Here is a 25380-nt window from a genome sequence, read left to right as displayed (position 1 = left end):
ATATCTTAGTGATGTGACTATTGCGAATGCGCACATTGTGATATCGATGCTGAAACAACATATTGTGCAGCCCTAGTTCCAGGTATTCAGCATGGCAAATATTTGTTACCTGTTGGTGACATTTGTTGCCCATTGCCCATTGGTGACAGCAATTTTCTCTGATTGCGTCTTTGATATTTCATGCTGCATGATTGTTACTTACTAAATGAGCACCGATTTGCTTCCGATTTCAGGTATTTGTCAGTAATTTTACTAAATCTGTTGTGAATATTGGGACTAAAATCATACATCTTAGCATTAGTTACAAAATATGCAAGCCATCACCTGATCAAACTGTTTTCTCTGCATGGCATCAGATCAGTGAAGGTGACCTTTGCAGTCTTATCCTGTGGCAGCTTTCACAGATCCACAAATGTACGTGCGGCTTCACAGCATGTGACAAGCATTTCTTCATTAATCCTGTGCTGAAGCTCTATCATTACTGGTGGATTTTCCGCCGAGAGGATGGACTGAAGTCGTGTATTGGGTAATGAGCCATCTTGAGCACACTGGTGTCCTTTCAGCCAGCACAGGAAACTATGTGAACACTTCTTTTCATGTTTATGTCTCATTACCGGGAGGTCGGCGAATGACCATGGAGGATCTTTTGATCCTGTGTCTCTCTGTGACTCATCTGTCTCTCGTGTGTCGTGATTCTGATGTTTCTGTGGTCTTTCTCACTCATTAAGTGTTCTTTTAGAAAGTTACTGTGTTTGTGTTGCTTTAAAGATCAGGCTTGAGATGACGCAGTTGATTTGTACTGTACATATTGCCTAAGACCATCCTTTCTGTTTATTATAAACAGACGCTTTGTATTTAAATGCAGTAAAGGGATGGTTGCGAGGGATAGATTATATACAAATATGCTAATTAAGATGTCATGGAAGACTTTGTTCATGAATATTAATCAGGGTATGCACAAATAATCATACAGTTAAAAAGAAATACAGTCTAAGTTATATATTGATGTACAAATCAGGTCCATAGGGGTGGATTTGTTCATTTGTGAGTCAAAGCTGAAGTATCAGTATTGGAATCATAAGCAATTTTCAAAAATCATTATTCAAAGGCGGTTTAAATGTTTGTTTTTTTTGTTTGAACAAGACGGGCATTGACCTGCACATCACTTTTGTTCAGCATCTTGTTCAACCTTCAAAAACATGTTTCGAGACCTTACATTCTCTTCCACTCATCAGTCATTCCTGTCTTGTGGCTATAAAGGCCGCAAGGAGCGCATTCTGTGTTGATGGTCCCATAGTTTGAATAAAAAGTTCTCATTAATTCACATGCCTTTCAATATACAGATACTGTAGTATCTGAATATATTATAATTGGCATATTTACATATTCATCTTTCATTGCTTTGATTACTTCAATTGTCCTCATTTGTCAAGTCACTTTGGGTAAAAGCATCCTGCCAAAGGATTTAAATGTAAATGTATATTGTATTCCAATAGACTGCAGATAGAATAGCACCATATTTAGTTTTGACAGGAATGAAAACAAGGCTGTGAGGGACAGAGGTACAGTGTGTTCAGTGAAGTGTACCGGTGTTTCAAAACATGCCAGTTGTTTAACTAGCGAAACATTTTTCAGAAAAAAATAAACAATAGAAAATCTTTCAATAGACAAAATAAATAAAACTTCAAAAAAATTAGATTTTTCAAATGAATGTGATAACGATTTTGAGTTTGTGGTGGTAATTTCCAGATTTTTTACATCTTTAATTAAAATGCATGATATTGGCATAATATTGGAAAAATTGGACCGTGCGATATTTTGTTTTGCTGCGATATATGTTGTGATATAAATACAATTTCACCAGATAGCTTGAATAGCTCTTTTTGGAAAGAATGAATTAATTTAGACTTATTTGGGATTATTCTGGAATTGTTTTGTCATATTATTGGGTAGTTAGAAGTGAAATATTTTATATCACATTATTCAGGTACAAAATAATCAAATGTACAAACACTGACTGTACAACAAGATGTAGTCATTTATACAATCAAACACTATTTAGTCTTTATTGTATAAATAATTCAACAAATACATCTTTATTAGTTACACACACAATTTTGTGTGCCTGCATACTTTAAAGTCTTTGCTTACACAGTCACAGGCCTTAAAAACATATGCAAATGATAAACTTTCACTCCATTATGGTTAAACTCTTCACTGACTCCAAAAATCTTGTGTTCTGATCTGTGGCTTCTGCTCAACTAAACTCAGCATTGCAACTCTCACATCCTGCGATGTGACTATTGTGCATGTGCACATAGCGATATTGATGCTGAAATGATATATTGTGCAGCCCTAGTTCCGATACAATGCATATATAGGATACATAACCTGATATAAATGAACATACAGTATCTATCAATTTGACACTCATTATCATATCACCAATCATACAAAACAATAATAATTTTGTCCACTCATGTTGAATAGCTATTATCTTTATCTCTAAGATTATTAAAAGCACAGTATATCATTTTCGCCACTAGAAGGTGTGTGTTCACAACAATCAAAAGCGTATTTTGATGACGTTGTGACTGAGTGATTACATATCATAGGGCTCCTGCAGAAATCATGTTTATACATGAGCTAAAATAACCAACACGTTTCATCATGGTAGTATGAAGCAGAGTAAGGCTGTAAGTCATCAATGCAAAAGGAGAGCTTTGAAGCAGTAGCATTGAGAGATGAGCGTGACGCAGTATGACTATTTGTCATACTATTTGTCACAGATGTTAGATTGTCTGATTCACATAGTCAACAGTAGACCTTTTTTGTTGGTGATCTGAAATCTCATTACAAAAATGACAACACATATACTTATGTTTAATTACTAACTAATGTTTAACTACTTTTAATAACAGCATCACATTAACCTCTTAAGGCCCAAGGTGTTTTTTACATGCATTTTTTATTTCTCTTTGTTATTTGGGCTTATTAGAACCTAATTAGCATAAAAACCTAAGTATCATCTTTTGATACGATGTACTTTTAGAGAAAAATTATGTCCATATCTGTGGACTCGTGGTCCGAATTTACATAAAACACTTTTTTCTAATTTTTTTGAAAGCATATTTAACATAGACTTTATAACTTGCTTTTTTTTTTGCCATTTTGGATAGACTGCAAAACAGTTGCAGGATGACAGTGTATGCCTGTAACAAAATATAAAACATTCAAGTTTTTTAAATAGCCACTTAAGAGCTAAAATGTGCTGTCCACGTATGTGGACACTCAAGCCCTAGGAGGTTATAATGGTAAATGTATAAAACCACAGTAAAACATGCCAGTGTAGTGTGTTTACATCAGCATTAAATGTAGGATGCCATCGATGTGTGAGGGCCATTCATAGTGACCAGTTAAATCCAGAATCAATTGCTTTGTAGGTCAGACATGGATCAGTATTTGACTGTTAACTATAGTACTAGTAGTAATATTTACTTTGAGGGCTCCACATTGCAGATGTTTCTCTGTGGATGTTCATTTATATTTTTTAGTCAAACATTTGCTTGCATTTTAAGTTGTCGTTTGACTACGGAGAGTTGTGGATGCACGTCTGAGTGTGGGAGAAAATTACTGTCTGTCACTGTGCCACCGATGACAACTGCAACAATCTCTCAGCAAAACATTAAAAAGACAAATTGCCTCTCATTAAAACACACAAACTAAATTAACTGTCATGCTTGACAGCCAGCCATGCTTTTTCTGAAAGATGTATTAAATACATCCTTTCCATTAGCAAAAAGGAGCAGGGACACATTCAGCTATAGCAGGAGAAACATGACCAACATACTTACAATAGCATATTTGAGGTCTCTTTAGTAACTTGATTAAAATGCCACTACTTTACAATATCATTATCTCTGTAGGGGAGTATTTTTAGCCAATCAGAAAGCACACTCTGACAGGTATTGGCTTGATGGGACGGCGGGGGTTATCTAATTGTACATTACAGCACCTTTAACTATATTGAGCTGACACGATATAACCTCGGGGAAGGAAATGATGTCTAATGTCTTATTAACTGTCCAAAGATCAATCACCATAATGTCATTTAATGGGCAAACTTATTTATAATAAATAAATGGACTGGGTAATGCATGTGTGGAGATTGTTAATGATTATATCTTCGAGGGGAACACGAAACAGCATTTAGAAGATAAATTTATCCATCTACAACATTATGAGGTGAAAAAAAGCCTCTAAAAGCATTTCAAGCTCCTGCATCATGCGCAGCTATTACAGATAGGATTAATTCTCTGTGGCGCCTCAGGTTTTCCTCCGGCTTTCACTGAACAGCCAACCTAGGCTTGGTTTATTAGTGCAGGTCTCATCCCAGCAAAGTCTTTTCTTACGCATCTGAGTGACACATGTCATTATTTAGCAGGAACGTTCTAGCACACATTGTTATTCCTGGAGCTAAATCTGTTAGATTTGCAGGGCCCTGCATGGATCTAGCCTGGGATTTACGTCACGTCTACTAGTGCTGGCTCATAAACAGGACATTTAAAGAGCCTGGTGTACACACTCCAGGTTTGTGATTGGTACATTAAACTACATTACCATGGAGACCGGTAAGTGCAGCGGAGGGGGCTGCAACTGCGTTGGCAATGAAGTGAAAGAGTACACTATTATGTATCTGTTCTAGTAAAGCCAGAGCGATTGCGTAATTTTGCACCTTTAAATGTAAAATCCACATGGGGCTGCCTGCCCACATGGCTCTCTGAGTAAGTATGGCGGGCAAAGATAGCACAGATTTAGAGAGTATTCAGCCTTACAGTGTACCAAAGTGGCATGTGACCCAGCTCTCCATTCAAACCACTGTAGCCTTCAGCATTGCAGCTAATGGTGAGGGGGCTATGGTCCTATTTTTTTCATAACCTCTACTTTGGTTTGGTCTTCTAATATCCACAGTCTTTTGTCTTTATTGTAAAATGATTTGATAGAGAATTATATTGATATTTATTCAGCTTTCTTGCAGTCAGATTTTCTGTATAAATAAAGACTATTGGAATCCAACAATGGAACTGCTTAATTCTCGAAAGTGGAAAAAAAGACATTGATAACCCCTGTTCTATTGCTTCGCTGCAGTAACCCTCATTTGGAGCCTTTATTTTTAAGAGTGCAGGTTATTCTTTCATGCCGAATTAGAGTTTGAGTCTTGAAGAACACATAATTTGACATTTTTTTGAGTTTACCTGGCAAAGAGTATAAAAATCCAGCAACACTGCCAATGAAATATTAAATCATTTGTGAGAGATCTTGAACTTCTCAAAAAGATGTTTCTCATTGCAAACAGCTTTTCTGTTTTAAGTGGTGATTACTGATTTACTGCATGTATTAATCAGACTTCACTTGAATTCTTCTAACTTTTGACATCTATAAAATGGATTACTTCTATTTCTTCTGAGAAAAGACCTCTGTATTCTCACAAGCAGAGTCTGTAAAGTATGAGTCTGTAGAGATACTAAAAGTCAGAGATTTCATCATTCTTCCAACAAACTAAATGTACTGTTACCCCTGCTGAAAAATACAACTTTGCTGGTCTTGGTATCCCAGCAGGCTTATTAGCAGGATTGAGAAGAATTTTGAACAATTTTTCAGCTGGAAGCCCAGCAAAAATAGTTTTACACTAACATGACCAGGTTTGAGACCATTTTAAACCAGCTAAAAACAGCTTCAACAAGCTAAAAACAGAAATCCACCTCAGAATAAATGGATAGTAAAATAAAATAAAAAATCTGGGTGATCCTTTCAAGGTGAGTCTAGTCTGTCCCTGTGAAATTTAAATGATTTTTAGATATTAGTATCAATATCTTAGAGAGTTACTGTGCTCCTAAACAGTGACAGAATTTGCATTTAGAAGATGTAAACATTCAAAAGCTTTAGGTTTGTCACAATCTGTCACACATCAGCCTCTTTCACACATACAGACCTTTCTGGAAAATTACTGGCAATTCATGTGCGAACAGGCCTTTTTTGAAAATATCGATAAATTCGTTCCGGCAATTTTCTGAAAAGAAAAGTCGTAACGTTACTGATAATTTTCTGGAATGCTGCTCTGTGTGAACACAGAAGGAAAATTGCCGGAAAGAATGCGTTCACGATTAGAATGCGCTGACGTAAGACGTCTACTCTGACCAATCAGAACATTGTCGCATTCACCGTTTATGAAATTAAAAGCCACTGTGTGAAAGGACCTATACTGTCCATTTTTATTCAACGGATATTACAACAGTATATGGGGATACAGTGTAAATATGATTTTGTCTGAGTGACTGAAGACTGATTTGTGTTAATGTCACGTAAACCACCACAACCCACAGGTCTGCTTCAAGCCAAAGAGAAGACTGCACAGAATAGATCATATTCACAAGTCAGCACTGTCCACAAAACCCATCGAACCCATTTGAGGGGTTCACGCAGGAACTGTATTTTAACATGGAGAAATGGTGAGTAAAACCATATGGTGAGTAATATTATTAAACACTGGAACCCGGCAGAGCTGTGATATAGACTAAACACTATTGGCTGTTTTGGCTGTTCTGTCTTTCAGTTTTAGTTGAGATTACATCAAACATACAATAAAAATGGAGAATTTTTGGAGAATCATGTTAAGGTTTATACTCACTGTAAATGTGATGCAACTAAGAGATTTATTGAGTTCTAAAGTCTTTTAAAGAGCAAAACAACTTTCCTCTTGGGATTTTCTTTTACCACCCACTATTCAAACACAGTTACACATTCATTAGGAGGATTTGAATTTCAATGTGGCTAACAGTAGACCAGGTTTTACATTGAAATTTATATTCAGTATTCACAGTGCAGCCTTTTAGAAGTCATTTGCATGATTATTAATTACTTTGAAGCTATAGATAAACCCATTCATTTATGAGGAACAAGTGAATATAAATTGAGCTTCACATTCGCACAAAAAACCCTCTACAAGTACAAGACAGGTTGTATAAACCAAAAACCTACTGTTTTAACACAGACAGATGCTGTAGTGCTTTCAAAGGTAGAAAGAACTGTTTTACAAATATAGAAAATACTATGAAACTCAATCTAATACCTATGACGGACAAAGAAACCTCAATACTGCAAATCAAGTGCTGCAAGACTTTGTTTGTTTAAAGAAGTGACCAGACTGAGACCGAAACTCACATCTCTCAGCACTGGATGTTTCCTTTTGTAGACAGGATTTAATAACAAAGACATCGATCTCTGTGGCAGACTGTGGCAAGAATACACATAGCAAGCCCACAATTCAATATCGAGGACTGAGTGCGTAACAAATGATTTTTTTCTGTGTTGAAGACTGAAGCTGTGACTGGCATTGTGTGTATTGTATTTAAACGAGAATTTCCCTGCTGTCATACAATTTGCTCTGCCTGTGTAGCGGAATATAATTTGCATGTATAACCTAACTGCAGAGGGTTGAGGGTCTCGTGGGTAAATATGACAGTAATAATACCTGTGTATAGAAGAGCTCACAAATGTGAAAGACGCCTATATTGAGTACTGACATTTTTTTTTACAAGCTAGTCTTTCTGTATATTTTTGTCTTTTCCGCTATAATAAAGATACCCATTGTTGTTTTACAAATCACAATTACTTGCTACAGGAAACTTGATTAAAGGTTCAGTGGGTGATTTTTTTTTTGTGTGTGTGTTCACATTCCAATAGTAATGATTACATTAAATGTAAATGTATTTATATGCATTTTTATATTCTGGGTAAGGCATAAGACTAAAAAATGTTTGTCCAATTAAAATTTGTCACGCCCACAGTTCCCATAATTTTGATAAGAATCCCAAACTGTTTGTCAACAATGGATTTGCACATCTGCGCACCCCTGTTCACACAGACAAATCTGCTGTTTGTGCATGTACGCATTTTCACATGCACCTGAGAGAGTGACAGCGGTAAAAACAAATGCTGAATCAAAACTTTTAAAAGTCCTGAATCATTATTGGAGTTACTTTTGCACGCTGGAGAAGGGATGACACCATGGCTGAAGTATTTCTTTTGTAACACTTTATTTTGATGGTCCATTTGAGTATTAGGAGACAGTCTGCTTAATATCTATTGATACTGCTGCTAAACAGACATTTAACTGACTATAAGAAACTTTGCAAGTACATGTCAAATTACACTAACCCTAACCCCAATCCCAACCCTAACCCCAACATAACAGTCTACTTATAATCTAATGAGAATTAGTTGACATGTAGATGCAATGTAACTTATATTCAACAAACGGACCATCAAAATAGTGTAACCATTTCTTTTAGGTGGGTAATGATATGTTTTAAAAGTATTGTAGTCACGCAAAGCTTATGTAGATTTTGTTGTGTTACGAATGGGTTATATGCACAGAAGTGTTGTTCAGCCACTGAAATCTTCTGGGAAAAGATTGATGTGACTATTTTCAACTTCATAAGGGACCTTTTACAGCATCGATAATTTAGAAGTAAATAGCGTAATTTCCCCTAGCCTGCTTTACTGAGGTGAAGTTGGTTTTATATTTACATTGGTTCATTTTTGAACAATAACAACATGTGATGCGCTCCCTATATTGTTTACCATGCTACTTTGAACATTTGGTCTGAAACAGTATGGCTTAGTATTAAGTGTAATTCCTGCACCCTGCAGGCCAACCACTAAGCATACAGTAGACACTTAAGGACAAAGCACATGAGAGAGTGAGACAGCAATCCTTGCATGCATGAAATGTTGCACATTATGACAAGTTTTGCTTGCTACACTACTGAAAACTAGATATAATACAGTTTTTTGTTTAGAATTGTAGTATTATAAAGTACTATAAAGCTTTCAACTGGTGAATGACATGATCTAGAGGATTGTCTACTGTCATCTTTAAGGTGCGCGTTCGTGATTTCAGGAGGCTTAGCTTTGGAGGGCAGGGGAGGGTCTGCGTTTTTAAAGCTATTATGCTAACGGTTAGCATTTTGGCAGATGACCTACTGCACCTTTAAATAGAGTAAATTTAGTTTTTTTAAATACTAAATATGCAGAATCTTTGGTAGTTTATAAATTGCAGTTCGACTGGGGAGTAGGAAGTCTAGTATCTCTTTAAATGGATCAGCAGCATATTTTAGTTCAAATCAATTCAATTCATGTTTACTTCTATATCGCTTTTACAATGTAGATTGTGTCAAAGCAGCTTAACATAGAAGTTCTAGTAAATTGAAACTGTGTCAGTCCAGTTTTCAGAGTGGAAGTTCAGTTTACTCACACTGTGTGAGTCAGTTGACTCACACTGTTTATTAAGAATAAAACCACAAATTAAAAAAATCTATTCTTTACATTATAGCTATTTAAAAAACCTTTAAGGAAATGAGAATGTATATTGCAGTCAACATTTGAAGTGGATTAAAATCTTAAATCAAAGTTGTTTGATTAAACTACTAAAAACTATTAAAACTATTATCTAACACCCATTCTTGTTTTAAGAGAATTTTGAAATACTTTATTGGCTTCAAATTTTGAGTGGTGAAAATGCTTGATTATACAGTATTTACTGTATACATATATATATATATATATATATATATATATATATATATATATATATATATATATATATATATATATATATATATATATATTTCCAGCAAAACAAGTCTGTAAAATCTGTTTCACTTCATATTTATTTAAAAAAAAAATACATATATATATATATATATATATATATATATATATATATATATATGTGTGTGTGTGTGGTTTAGTCAGTATGCACATATACTGTATACATAGTGAATATAAAAAGGCTAAAAGTGTAGTCAAATGAAATATGATATAAAACACAACCCTGCCTCTTTGTTTAATGTCAGTTTTAATGACTAAATCAATTATAATAGTTATTATAATAGTATAAAAGTATGAAGTAAGAAAGCTCATACTATAAGAAATTAAGACTAGCTATAATTCAGTCAAATAAACAAAAGTAGTGTAGTATGGCAAGATTGAGTAAATATTTTAAATGCTAAAATTTAACTTTCCTAGCCCTCAGCCAAAATAATATAGGAACAAATAATAGATTCATAAGGCTCAAAAACTGTCTGTTAGATATACTCAAGACTAATACATTAAGAATACTTTCTTAAATAAATAAACCATAGGTTTAACTTTTAAACATATACATTCTTACCTGAAAAAAACACATTTTGTGACACATTGCAGGCAATATTTTATGTATTTAAATATATTAAGTTTTCACCATTGCATTCTGGGATATCTAGTCATTAGAAGTTTTTACGAGTAACCTCTCGATGAATATAGTTCATGAAAGAGATAAAACTTTATTTGGATTGCACCCCTTGCTCTGTACTTGCTTAGATGTGAACTTTAAACTTGAAATTGAAGTTGAATTTTAAAAGTAATTTGTGAATCAAATGAAGTCTAGTGAACTCTCTGGATATGAGTGTATAATAACAACAAAAAAACATGGCACCACAAAGAGGTTTGCACATAAATTACCATTGAATAAAAATGCCCAATTTACAGTACATAAATTGGATATATAAATATAGTATATAAATATAAATATGAGTATAAAGCCTGTTAAGCAAATATGCAGAAATACAGTAGCTGTAGAAAACGAACGTAAAATGAATGAGTAAATGAACATCTCTGTTGATCATCATGCACCTGCAAATGTTAGCATTTGATGGCATAGATTATGCGTACAGTGTGTCAGGAGGCATCCTTGTTGACTACTGAACACCTGCAAAACTTAAAATGAGCTATTATTTATTTTTTACATGTCATTTTTTTCTGAATTTAAATGGAAGTACAGACTGAGCTGTGCCAAACAAAAAATCTGACATTTGTAAAAACACGGGTATAATGCTTAAATTAATTTTAAGTTTCAGTTGTTCACACTAAAAAGTCATTGAAACCTACAAATTGGTCTTTTATGTGACAAACTGCAGTCTTTTGAAATAAAAAGGGAAAGTTAATAATGTCCTTATCATTCATTACAACATATTATACATTCACTTAGGAATAAAAGCTATATGTTCTCCTAGTCAGGCAAAAGACTTCTAGACTGTTTTACACATTCCTAACATAAAAATGTTCCCGAAGAGTGTATTGTCTTCATCATTTTACATGCCAGAATGAATTGCTGGAGGGAGTGCTAGCCATCTGCTGCTTTCCAGATTCAGACGGGCATTCATTATGGGTCAGGCAAACCTGAAGAAAACTGCTGGTCTCCAGACAGCAGGCCTGCCAAAACATCAGGAGATGGTGCAGAGACAAAGCAGAAGCCACCCCTAGTGCCCGGCTCATATCCTAGGACCTCACTTTATCAAATCCAGTGAATTATCAGTAATTGGCCCAACTGTGACATTCCCGGCTGCAAAGGGCACATAAATCACCTGGCAGTATAATAGCTCAGACGGCAAACTAACAGAAGTCCTGCACAAATGACCTCACAGAGCGTTCGTTCCAGATGTCTGACTGATACCAGTGTCTGCATGTCTTCCCAGACCGCTCTTTTTCATACACACAATTACTGGTGACACTGACAGCCCTGTGCGAATAAAAATAGTCTTAGATATGATCCCTTGATCTCCATCTCAGGCTGGTCTGAGCTTTTATCTTCAAACGGATGGATTAAAGTGGACAGAAAATGTTCAGAAACAATTTTGCCTAGAGGCTAGATTAGATCACTGCTATTTTATGCAATATAACTCGATGGTACATTATACAAGTTGCGTAACCATTCTATGGTTGGCAATTGCATTCAAAGCTTTTCATCAAGTACCTTGATGGCATGATATTGGTTTAGATCGATATTGTCAGAAAATCTTGCTGTAGAAATGTGATCAAATGCTAGCATATCAAATAGGAAGACTTCATGTCTTATTTGGCAAAAGGCTCATATTAATTTAGCCTTTCTGAATAGAGAAAAGAGAACTTCAGACTAAAATCAATTTGACAAGTTCATTCCAAGATCTTGAAAATAAATAAATCCATTTCAGTAGAATGACGCACGCATGCAGCGTGACCTAAAACAGTCTGGAAATCTCTATTAGTCTATTACAAACTATCATCTGCTGTACTGCTTTTGCATTGCAGAGGAAACGCAATTATCTGGAACAACTGTTTGAGAGGAATTTGCTATATGTGGGGTTCAATAATTAAATCCCACATAGTGACTTACTGATTGTCAAAACACTTAGAAGCTGAGGCTTATTTGATTGCATTTATATTTGTGATTTTACAGATTTTGATTAAGTTGTTGTATACTGTGGCCTAATATTAGCATAAAGACTCACTGCACATAGTTTTATGAGTGAATAGAACCTTCCATTTGAATGTAGGAGTGGATTCCATGGTTGTATGGAATGCAGGAACTCTTCAAATTCTGATACAGCAGTGCTTTAAAAAATAAACCGGAGATGTAGGGTCTGCTGGTTTAGTCCTGAAGGGACCATAATCAATGTGTTTTTCTGGTCAAAATCTGTGTAAATAAAGCCCGCATCAATTTGGTAAAGTTCCTCCAATCGTTTTCCAACCATTAAAAAAACTTTTTAGTGTAAAAAATTAACTAGAAGTGGAAATTTGTGAGAACATTTGGCAGGAGAGTTTAAAGGATATTCATGTACATTCTGTCATTTCCAGACACCACATTAGACATTTTAAGGTGATTCTCAGGTTATATTATTTAAAAAAGGGCACTGTCCTCACCACTGTCGCCACTGGCTTGCTTGGTTTGGGACTTTTGAAGCTGCGCATAGATGGATTTGCTCTTCGGTGTTTGGGCTTTCAGCAGTGAAATGTATCCACACTGAACTGAAGTAAACTGAACTTCCAGTCATGTAAAGTAACAAATTACAAATACTCAAATTACTGTAATTGAGTAGTGTTTCTTAGAAAGTAGTAGTTAGAAAGTAGTTTTAAAAATGTTTACTTTTACTTTTCCTTGAGTACATTTTTAGTGCTGTATCGGTACTTTTACTCCACTACTTTCCTTCAACCGGCAGTCACTACTTACTATTTCTTTCCTGTCTATGGGGATTAGATCTTGGGATTCCTGTCCAATCAAACGGAAGGTAACATTGAGGCACATAGAAGGTAAATTGCATCATAATAAACTACCTCAAGACAAGGGTGCTTTATAATTGCAGCAAACTGTTTGGAAGCATTAAAAGTGTTCAAGACTATGTTAAAAATATTTACACGTAAATATTTACACGCCCAAAGACTGTTTAGATGCCTGTCACTGATGAGAAGATGACGGATGTTTACTGATGACCGAAATGTCCTCAAACACCCAGCAGGCACAAGACGTCAACATGACTTCAGATTGATGTTGTACCCCAACGCCATGGTTGATGTCAGAACCCAATGTCAGGCCTACATCAATGTCCAAAATCCAACCCAAAATCAAGCAAATATCAATGTCTATTGATGTTGTGTGGACGTTACCACTTTGACGTCTATCAGACGTTGGATTTTGGTTGCCATACCTAACTAAAAAATGTCAGTATTTGACGTCAATATGGCATTGGTTTAAGATGTTGGCTCAACGTTGGATTTTGGTCACTTTCAAACACAACCTAAAATCAATCAAATATCAACATCATTTGACGTCATTATTGGACATTAAAATAACATTGTCCTTAGACTCTGACTAGACTTGAATTTTGGTCACCTGTTTTTACAGCGTAATACTCACTACTCTTGAGTACTTTTGAAAGGTCTACTTTTTACTCATACTTTTACTCTACTTGCACTACATTTTTAGGCAAGTAATGGTATTTTTACTTGAGTAGGATTTTTCAGTACTTTTTCCACCAGTTCAACTCTAAAAACTGTACCGACAGTTTCAATTTAATAGAACTTCTATGTTAAGCTGCTTTGACACAATCTACATTGTAAAAGCGCTATAGAAATAAACATGTATTGAATTGAATTGAAAAAAAGAACCATATTAAATTTTACAAAATGTCTCACCCTTTGACCCCCTGACAAATGTGATTAAGTGACTGCTGATCTTTCCTACCATAATTTTTTTTGCTCAAAGATACAAAGGTATTGAATATTTAAATACTTTCAGAAATGTTTAGGTTGCAAATGCAGGCGGGTCCAGTACTTATCATCAGGAGCACAACAAAAACTGCTTGCATACAGTCTTAACCAAAAAGTTACTACAGTTGATCTAGGTAAAAAAACGAGGCTCCTACAGTTATGTTATAGCTGATCTGGTACCTATTTATCCTTTGACCAAAAAAGTATGAATGTAAAGATATCAAAAACCACTCCATATCCACTATATAGTGCACTATTTGAGTGGTTGGCCAGTTTGTGTCCAAATGATAAATAACCAACTTTATTGTCTACATTCATTGTACCCATGGTCAACTATCATTTTGAGTATACATCAATTGAGAAAGTGATGTTTTTCTAAACAAATTTTGGGATTAGCATGCACAGATGTTTGACAAGGCTAATTCATCATGGACAATCATTCAAAAATCCAATCAGTGTTAGACCAAACATATATACTGTACTGTAAATAATCAAGCTTGTCCTACCTCCATTACCTCTCGATTTCAGCATCCCTCCACCACCCCAGCTCCACAAATTTAAACCCAATTCCTACTTGAATTGGAGCAGGAGAAGCATTATGAGGCTGGGTTAGATACTGCGCTCAGACCCCTACTCTATCTCTCTTTCTTGACAAAGGGAATAACACAAGTTAGAGTGTCTTTCTGAGCTCAGAGCCCTATCCCTTGGACAGCACACCAAATACACATATTCCTTATTAACTCGTGAAATGATCTACAAAAGGGTGCTCTCTGGTGGATGTTATTTACATCCATGTCCAAATTCACTCACCCATTTTGTTTACTTTTTGCTTTATTGTCCAATTGCCCTGCACTATTTATGGGTTTGTTCACAGAGGAACTCTGCAAGAATGTAAGGAGGAGAGAAAACAGCGAGGGGCTTGATTTTGTTTTCTGGTCTCCTTCTTTACTGAAGTTTGAAATTTTTTACATTAGTCTTGAATCCTGGGAGGAAAGACAAATAAATCTGAATTTGAATAAAGAAATAAACATCAACGCAGCCCGTTAATATCCAGTATACTCATGAAACGTCCCAGACCTGGTCCTCTCTCGTCCTTCACTTCTCTGTGGGACTCGAGATCAGTTTGGCGCACAGGTGTTTCTCATTAACACTCGCTCCACTGCCCTGCTTCACACCACAGGCCAGGTACGAAAGTTGAAAACTGCTGCCTTTGACAGATGCATTCCAGAGTAGGAAGACATCAAGGCACATTGGAATCCTAATCTAGCTCCACTTCCTGCCTCCTGAGATACCTTCATCTGATCAGTTTCTGAAGGCAGCTAGATGTATGCTTCACAGCCTTTGATATCCCACAATCCTGTGCATTCCATTTCTGACAGCTTAGCTAAAAAAATAAAGCAGTGGATATTTGCACTATAAGAAACAGTATTTTCTTAGCATTTTGCTATTTCTACTTAGTACGGCAATACTAACTATATATTCTGTCTATACTGTAAGTAGATTTAGATGTTTTTTTTATACAATATTTGCACCTCAGTAATAAAGCTACATAATAATACAATACAATGGATGCCACCTTATTGGGACAATAGATCTAACCACAAACACTACCTTATTATATAACCATTAATCATTTGTATTAACATATTTACAACTATTTCAATGAAAGTAAATGCCTTTGTGATCTGTTTTATAATGGAAAAAATGGTGAATTTGTTACCTCAAATCAATCACATCAAAAGTTCCTGCTATTAAGCATTTTAAGCATGCATTCACACTAATGTGTTTTAAAATTGATTTTAGAATGAAAATGTTCCTGTCCAGACTGCCGTTTTAACTTCAGTCCAGAGAAACGTCTCCGTCCACACCATAAACTGTAAAATGTGTAATAGATGGCTGTTTATGCTCACTTAGCAAGCATATATTTTGCAGCCACCGGTATTTGCTACTAGCCAGTTGTGTAACTGTGAGTTCACACCAAAGACGGCGAGAGCGTCAAAGTGGCTACCCTGGCGACAATGCTGTATGCCTTTACTACTCTGCCGGTGAGAGTGTGAAAATTCGCTACATTGATTTTGTATTTAAAAGGGCAAAATCACTGAAAAGCATATCAGCAAATCACTTACATTCCCACATAACAACATGCTTTTCAACGTGAAAATGTTGCTAGCTTTTTATCAAATTCATTTAACTATGGAAGATCAAGTTATTGTGTTTGTTGTGGCTTTGCTCCACTTATCCAATATGTCCATATGTCTGAAATATTCTGTAGCAGCATTAGTGCACATCAACTCGCCAGTAACTTATTTAATGTTTGTCCCTGTAAGAAAACATTGTAAAAAATTGGAAATCTGCAATAATCAAGCCCTTGGAAACAACTGTGGTCGAAAGCAAAGTAGACAGGACTGTGTTCCTCTCAAGCAGTGGACTTCAACATTTCGATTGCTTGCTGCTGCCGAACCACGTCATAGCTCATTTGCATAAAGTTGACTTGATTTCAACTCTCCTCAATGCAAACACCGGCGAAGATGTGCCATGCCGCTTATTGCTCCCATTTAAAATGAATGACCTCTGGCTAATTTGACGCTCTCACTGCTTTCAGTGTGAATGCACAGTAATAGTTATATGAGAGGACCTTGATGAATCAGGCCATGAAAAGCAATGCTTCATGAAACTGGAGAAAGATTGAGCCAAGCCTCCAATTTCAAAGGTTTGCATTTAGTGAGCCTTTGTCAAGTAAGGTTTCTACCCATAACTGAAACTGGCTGTCTGCTTTTAAACCATCCAAGTGCACATGCACACATTTTGAGTGAAGAGTGAAAGCACACACATAAACACACAGTGAGCAATCACCTGGAGCAGTGGGCAGCTATGCCAGGACCTGGAATCAAACCAGCAACCTTTGGGAAAGGAATCGAACTCACTAACCATTAGGCCACAGCTGCCTGCCCCAAAGGCTGTCTATAATAAAACAAAACACCAGTCTTTCCAAAATAAAGATTCAAGGCTTCGGCATTTTCAAAATGCTCTGCTTATAGTGTGGATGCCAGGTAAAACCATAGCCCCTCACTCTCTCTGCCATTGCTGTTCTGGTAAGAGGGCATTCCTTTTGTACAGTAAATGTGTTTTTGACCAGCACTTTCCCCTTTCGATTGACATACGTTAATTCTGTAGTAATTATATTTTCACTTATTTATCACTATGTTATCTCTTAACCCATGTTTCTAAGTTCATTAACAGTTACATTGATCTGAAATACTTTCAGAAGTTGTGATCATGCACAAATGCACAAGACATGTCGCTACACTTTCAGATGCAGCTCATTCTGGTCAATCTTGAAACTATAAATTTGGACAAGCTACTGTTTTGGCTTGATGCTTTTCACATACTTTATAAGTACAGTATATACACTCAACACAGTGGAACTTAAATTTCCTCCCCTGTTCTTCTATACATTTGGTTTCTGAGCAGCAGTTTCACAAGTCAACGTTTTAACAAAAAAAAGCTATATATATATAATAAAATTAACTTGACTTCAAGGGGGGCGTGGAAAGCCGTTGGGAGGGCAGGGCACCCCCCCTAATATAATGGTAGGCGAAACACTGCTATGCTTGTAGTTCGTTTATTACATGTTATGCATGATTCACTCCTCTACATAATCATCCCAGTCAATCAAAATTAATACATTTGGTAACACTTTAGGGATTAATTCTCACTATTAACTAGTTGCTTATTAGCTGCATGTTATTGAGATATTGGCTCCTTTTTACTTACTAAAGCACGTTCGGTATGACCTTATTCTACATCCCGAATTCTACCCAATACTTAAACTACCTTAATAACTATTATTAAGGAACAAGTTAGGAGTTTATTGAAGCAAAAGTCAAAATGGTTTGCTGTGAGTGAGAACTGAACCTTTAAAAAGTGTGACCAAAAGTCCAAGTATAACAAAGTATATCGCAATAAATATTGCAAAAAAACTAAATATCGCAATTTTTCCTATATCGTGCAGCCCTACTGTACACTGTCGTCTTTAGATTCCACTACTACAAAATCCTGACATTCCTAGTTGTGAAACTCTCCTTCTGGATCACTCTTGTACAGTTCTGTTTTCCAAACACAAGCTTTCCTTCCTTATCTAAGATCTCCCTTCTTACGAGACTAGGAGTCTATGCTGTACACATGTTGGTAAAATCTTTGCTTGACATTAGCGACACCTCCATATGTCCTGCATTACACACTGAATATTCACACAGAGAGCTGTTCTTATCTTTGGACATCTGTTATTTAAATACAATTGCAGAAAAGTATCACAACCCCTCGCCGCACCCAAAATGAAGGGTCGCACAAGGTTATTTTCTCTATGATCGAATTATAGCTACAACTCGGGCTCCTCGCTATCCTTGTATAACCTCAAGCTCAGCAGGTTTATTGCAAAAGATGTTGTGAAGCCTGTGGTGTTTCGGATTCCTGCTGTCATAAAGTTGTCTGTTTAAATGTGCTATCATTAAGCCTAACAATTACTTTAGGTTTCTGCCGATGCTCAGAATATGTCAGCAAAATGAATCCATTTCCTCTTAAACGTAATTGTTTCTGGGTGTTCTCTTTGAATAAAATTAATGAATAAGAGCTCCTGGAGTCCTTTGCAGTTTCTGTTGTATACTTTTTACTTTTTAAGTCCGGAGAACTCATTGTCATTGCCATCAATAAAATTATAAGAGTTTATACAGCAGTCCAGTCTGGTTCTCGAATCTGGATGGCTGATAGCCGAGCGATTTTCTGCAATATCAGAACTCGTACAGCCTCTTAATTTGTGTCTTACTCCACCCACATAGTGTGACAGCAGATCAATAAACTCACTACAGTTTGACAAATATTGCTGCTGTTGGACAACATCATGTACTTTTGAGGCTTTTTTAGGCCAGAATGTAGTTGTTTAGATTGCAGCTATTAGGGCTGTGCAATTAATCGAAAATCCGGTTTCTAACGGTTATGAAAAACCATTAATCGAGATAAACGATTATTGCATCATATACCGCCTTGTTGCTCTGCAAAGCTCAGTTCCACGTGAAAATGACTAAAAGCATGTACTGTAATGTAACTTTTGCAGCACGGAATGTGCATCATTCATTGATGTACGGTCGAATCATTCATATTTTTCAAAGCGTGAAAGAGTACATGTTGTTGTGTGTATACGTGCCTCGCTTAGCCTCAGACAGACTCGGAGATGAGCACACACATCTAACGTCATCTTAATGTGAGCGCTTTAATGGTCAAATACATGCACATTTGTGTCAGAGCGCGGTGTTTAGTGATTATTCATATCAACCCTCATTTGTATATTAAACAAACAAGTTGAGAATCAAAAGACATGTGAAAGTGAAACCATATATCAGAGCCATACTGCTCTTAAAGTGACAGTGCACAATATTCCTGCTGCCGCCTGTTTTTATTAGTAATCAAACATCAAAAGGAGAAAGTCCCTCACTGCTCTTGACTTAAGGACTTTTGTAGCTGAAGTTTTTTTTCTTACAGTGAAGATGCTTAAAGCACAGTTTAAACATAACAGATTTAATAACTCACTTCTAATAACTGTTTTTTTTATCTTTGCTACGATGACAGTACATTATATTTTACTAGATCTTTTTCAAGATACTAGTATTCATCTTAAAGTGACATTCAAAGGCTTTATTAGTGTAATTAGGCAAGTCATTGTATAAAAGTAGTTTCTTCTGCAGACAATCAAAAATATATATTGCTTAAAGGGGCTAATAATATTGAGCTATTAAAATAGGGTTGAAAATATTTAAACCTGCTTTTATTCTAGCCGAAATGAAACAAATAAGCCTTTCTCCAGAAGAAAAAGTATTAAAGGAAATACTGTAAAAAATTCCTCTGTTAAACATAATTTGGAAAATATTTATATATATAAAAATCACAGAAGGGCGAATAATTTTGACTTGAACTGATCATCGTTTTGAAAAATTGTGATTACAGCTATGACCAAAATAATCGTGATTATGATTTTTCCCATAATCGAGCAGCTCTAGCAGCTTTGCAGTTTATTTATAAGTATAGTGCCTCTTTTAAATATTTCTAATTTCTGAGATGCAGCGCATTGGCATTCATCATTGAGCAGAGCAAAGATGGCGACAGAGACCACATAATAAGCCCTTAGAGGAGAAAAGATCTGCATATTATGGCTGATCTGCGGATTACAGCTGATCAAAATAAGATAAAATTGGTGAGTGACATTCTAAGTCGATCTCTCTCTTTTTTAATGTTGTAGTGCTGTATTTATACCATAGTAATTGTAGTGTATTGAGTGTGAGATGAGACTCGCATATCAGAAATGTATGGATTTTGTGTTGGCCACTCTTTGCATAACCCTGAGTTACTTTTAGGTTGGCCATCTGTTTGTTTCTAATGAGTCTCCTGTTTTCGTTACTGCAGATGAAAGTTCAGTAAAAAAAAAAAGAAAAAAGAAACACAACAGTAATCTGGTAGTGTTTGCGTTGCTTTGGCTTCTTTGGGATTAATTATTGCAACAGAGAAATACGGGGAAATCTTTGTAGACTGATGGCATTTCATACAGTTCAGCCTTATAATCTTAAAATGTGAGCAAAATCAGCTGTTTTGCCATCACTGTAGACATTAAGCTAGAGAATCATTCAAATACTAGCTCTAAAACGATGGTAAATAAGTAATGGCTTCTGCTGTTCTGACGTCAGCTGCAGATGTGAAGGAATGGCGGAAGAAAGTAGTTCCTCATACAGAAGGATTTTTAGACTCTCCGTGTTTGAGTTTCTTTTTTATATACACGATTATGCCGTTGAACTGTTGTATAAACGCAATATCACACTCGTAGCAGTGCGATTTGGCTGTATATCATCACTTGTGGGGATGCTAAGGCACTCGACCTGTGGGTTCGAGCCAACGCACGCCTCCCACCAGTGCCGATATACAGTCCTATCGCACTGCTACTCGTGTGATATTGCTCATATAAAGCAGACCTCCAAAGACTCAGGAGTGTTTTAAATTATTTATGGTAGTACCTTTAGATAATCTTGAATCTATGTGTACAAAATCTAATTGTGCTTGACAAACAAGAATGGTGCAGCTCTACTTTCTGTGTTCTGATTGTTTGAATCAGTTAGCAATGTCATGACTGAACTGCATGTAGTGTAAATTATGGTAAAGTGCTTTCCACTCTTCAACCCTTGGTCTTTCTAAATCCTTGAGTTTTTAGTTGACTATTTCACATGGCCTATACTTTTGATTAACAATAATCTTGGGAATTCATAGAGTATGCTGATGTTTCACATTGTACATTCCTAAACCTTGGGTTAACGCCTTTGTTTGCATATTTGTGGTGTCAGTGTGATTGACTGGATGAATGCATATTGGCTTTAGCATTATAAACTGCAAACTGTATGATGTATTTCTGAACAGACTTTTCTTTGACTATAAATGTCGAAAAAATTTAACTGCCTTTTTTCGTTCAGTTCATGTGTTTTATTTTAGTATCTTAAACAAAAATTTCCTCAAATGCTAAAATATATTTTTTCAATGCACTCTGTTTCTGTACTGTCCAAAGCACACAAAAATAAACTTTCCACCAAAACATTTTTTATGCTTATTTTTTAGCTAATGTAAACATTGTGCTAATTCCACTCCAAACCAGGGTTTCATAACCATGGGTTAAAAATGGCACTAAGGTGTGTAATGTACCTAAGGTTAACCCTTTGATGCACAAGTGATAAACATCTTCTAATGCACAAAACTGGTGTAAAAGGATCAGTATTTATTTCCTATGTTGTTTCAAACATGACTGAGTGTTTCTTAGCTGAATCTTTGAGATAAATATATTTAGCTGCTTTTCATTTATGCAAATCATTATGTGTATTTTCTGTATTTAGACATTGATTTTACACATCAACATGTTAAACCTTTGATTTTCACTCATTTTTTGCTAATACGTTTCTATTCTAATAGAAAGACAAGATGAAAGTAAGGATTTGTAATGATCAAAAACGTGTTTGAGGAATACCTGAAATATAAATAATGGTATTTTTATAGAAAATTAAAACGATAATTGTCATACAATTATTCATAAACAGTACTTTTATTTTGACCTAATTTTCACCTCATTTAACATAATGAATATCATAAGTCCACAAGTTCAATCACTCGCTCGCGATTCATCTGTCTGAATCAATGAGAAAGCTCTGGGTTTATGTTGACTGTATAACCGCGCTGACCGATTCGTGAATCGGATCAACTGATTCATTATTAAGATCCGACTCAAAACAACAATTCATTCAGCAGTGGGACATTGGTACTAGTTTTGAAGCAATATAGGTACAGTTTCCACAGCGCGCCGCGCGCACATGCCAGAGGGATCGCATTTCTCTATAAATATCTCTCCATGACGCTTGCAATGGTTTGGTGTTTTACAGGCTACGGTTTGACCTCCTCTATAACGTATAGGGTACAAACGAAATTCAATTCATTTGTTGGCGATTTATAGCGCAAACATCGGCCCACTTTGTTGCACTCAGTCTGCTCTGACAGTTGAGAGCGCGGACACTGACCGCTCATGATGAATGAAGGTTACTGCCATCATAATTTCATAAAAGGCACGCGTCTGTCACCATGATTTGAGTCACGTTGTAACATTTTTGCCCTTTTCACAATTTGTAAGATAAGAAAGCATCGCGCGTGATTAATCTAGCGCTTCTTTCTAATCAAATCCGCTTTTATTTTATTTCAACAGAAGCATCCCAGTCTAAAATTCAGTTTTGCACATCGAGAAGTTGTGGAATCTTCTTTAAAGTCAATTAAGGACCAAATAAAGAAAACCGAGCGTTAATCTGAGAACCAGCAAAGTGCGTGTAGATCATTATTACCAATAAAGTGTTTTATTCAAATAAGCCCAATCTAAATCCCACTAACATCGCACACACTGATGGATCCCGAAGCACAGAGCGTGTTCCGTTCATCATTCTCTTCACCATTATCATCAAGCCGTACAGAAAAGGCAACATCACCAAAACATCAATAGGCAAGTGCAATAACGCAAATATCCGCGAAACGAATTGCGCAAAAGCACAAAGGAGTGAATGAACGTGTGTTTGTCAGTACTCACCTCGCTCCAGGGTGAGCGGCTGGACTGTCACTGTCGCCATGACTGTGCTCTGTGTGTTATTATCACAGATCGAGAGAGAGAGAGAGAGAGGGAGAGAGATGGAGCTGCGGCATCAGCGCGCACTGTGGAGAGCGAGCGCGGATTGGAGCCGCGCGGATGATGGGAGTGGTTGAAAGGGAAGTGGATTATTTATCATTCGCTTGTGTAGCGGACGAGTTTGAATGGAGGAAGTCCAAATCAGAGGGAAATAGGGTGTTTGTTTTTTATGTTTTATTCTGACATATTTTTACACTTTGTGAGCGCGGGGAAAGGGGATGTTTGGAAATGTGCTGCTTGTCGACTCTTGGTTAAATCATCAGAGGTTTACATTTACAGTATATTTGCAATTTAAATTGAAGAGGTCACGAAATGTCATTCAGTGTAACAAAGAAAATGACATTAAATGTTTCATTATTTCACCCTTATTTTACTTTTACAAAAAATATTTGAAAACATTAATTTATGTGGACATATGTATCTGATATTTAAAATGTAAATATCTAACATTAAAAAACAGGTGAAATAATAATAAAAACATTTAAATAACTGTGTAGCCACTCATGTGAATTATTCAGTTAAGTGTATTAAATTTGGAAAAAACAACAAATATATTACACTGTGAATCCTGCATATTCAAATGGAAGAGTCGAATGGAACTAAATTTAAATTGCAGTCTAATATTTTAACAAATACAAATAAAGGTTGATATATAAACCTACACCATTACGCGCATTTTGTGGAATTAAAAAATGGTATGGATATTAAATGTATTTCATTAAAACATCTTAATAAAGAAGCTTTATTTTTAATTGTATAAAGAGAATTACAAACTGACATTTAAAAAGAAAACATTTATATCACATTCTTTTATATATATATATATATATATATATATATATATATATATATATATATATATATATATATATATATATATTATTCTTTAAAACTTTATCAAACTCAAGCGTTAAATTAAGCAGAAGCATACAGAAGCTCTGAGTGAATGAACTGACAGCAGCAGTTGAGCTCCAGACAGTGTGGCTCCTGCTCATAATTCACTCCCTGCAGTGAGAAAATATGCACTGGATTTCATATCCAGTTGTTTGGTGTCTGCTAAGCAAATCCACAGTAACGATAATTATGAGCAATTGACATGAATTTGGCAAGATCTCTAAATTTTTACTGCATACTTTTGTAAATGTACTCTAGGAATATTCTGTCATTGTTGTTGTTGTTGTTGTTGTTTTGCTCGTTTTTAGGTCTCACAAGTAACAGCCAGCTAGGACAGGGGCAAAGCTGAAGGAAAATGAATGAATAATTCATTATATATATTGTATATATATATATATATATATATATATATATATATATATATATATATATATATATATATATATATATATATATATATATATATATATATATATATATATATATATTTAAATAAGTATATAATATATACTAGATTTTCAACATATCATCAAAAATATATATATTGCATAAATATTTTTGCATTTGAAGGATAAAATTAAATGCTAAATTTAATATATATATATATTTATTTATTTATGATTGTGTGTTGGTTTTAATGTTTAGAAAATTCTTTCTCTGGTTTACTGAGAATTAACAGCAGTGATGGATTTCTCCAGCTGCAGACAGATGTGCAGTGTTGGTAACTAATGGGATGGATAAGGGCTTAAAGCCAGGGAGAACGAGGCCACAGGGAGATTATGCTCTCATGGCCATATGGGACACAGCCTCTGGAAAACATTCTGCTGGAAGAAAAAAAGAAAAAACACACAAAAAGTCAGATTATCAGAGTGCACTGGGAACTGCTCCCAATGAGAATGAGCTGATTTCTGAATGGATGCGCAGATTTGAGAGCAAACTGACAAGGATTATTTGAAAGCAAACATGAGGAGAGAGACTTTTTAAGGCTCTGAATGTGTACGAGCTGAGAATGTGTAGTAGCTTGCAGGATTGTAAGAACTCTGATTCAAATTTTGCTGAAATGTGGTGTTTTCTATTTGTATGTAGGTCAGTGTTGAGCAAATTTCTGATTTTAAAAA

The 25380-nt window shown here is 35.6% G+C and overlaps 1 protein-coding gene across 2 annotated transcripts in view; it reads right to left on the bottom strand.

The window, feature by feature from the left end:
* The window catches only part of lin7a (lin-7 homolog A (C. elegans)), a 106071-nt gene extending 82702 nt beyond the window's left edge, over positions 1 to 23369 (bottom strand). For both annotated transcript variants that reach the window (XM_056455579.1, XM_056455578.1), the window contains exon 1: positions 23273 to 23369. In XM_056455579.1, coding sequence (XP_056311554.1) covers positions 23273 to 23312 — 40 coding nt within the window. In that variant the 5' untranslated portion in view covers positions 23313 to 23369. The remainder of the gene's footprint in view (positions 1 to 23272) is intronic.
* Between the last annotated feature and the right edge of the window lie 2011 nt (positions 23370 to 25380).

The sequence above is a fragment of the Danio aesculapii genome, chromosome 4, assembly GCF_903798145.1.
Source record: "Danio aesculapii chromosome 4, fDanAes4.1, whole genome shotgun sequence".
NCBI classification, from domain to species: domain Eukaryota; kingdom Metazoa; phylum Chordata; class Actinopteri; order Cypriniformes; family Danionidae; genus Danio; species Danio aesculapii.
The sequence above is the reverse complement of the archived record's forward strand: the minus strand, read 5'-3'. Positions and strand labels throughout refer to the sequence as shown.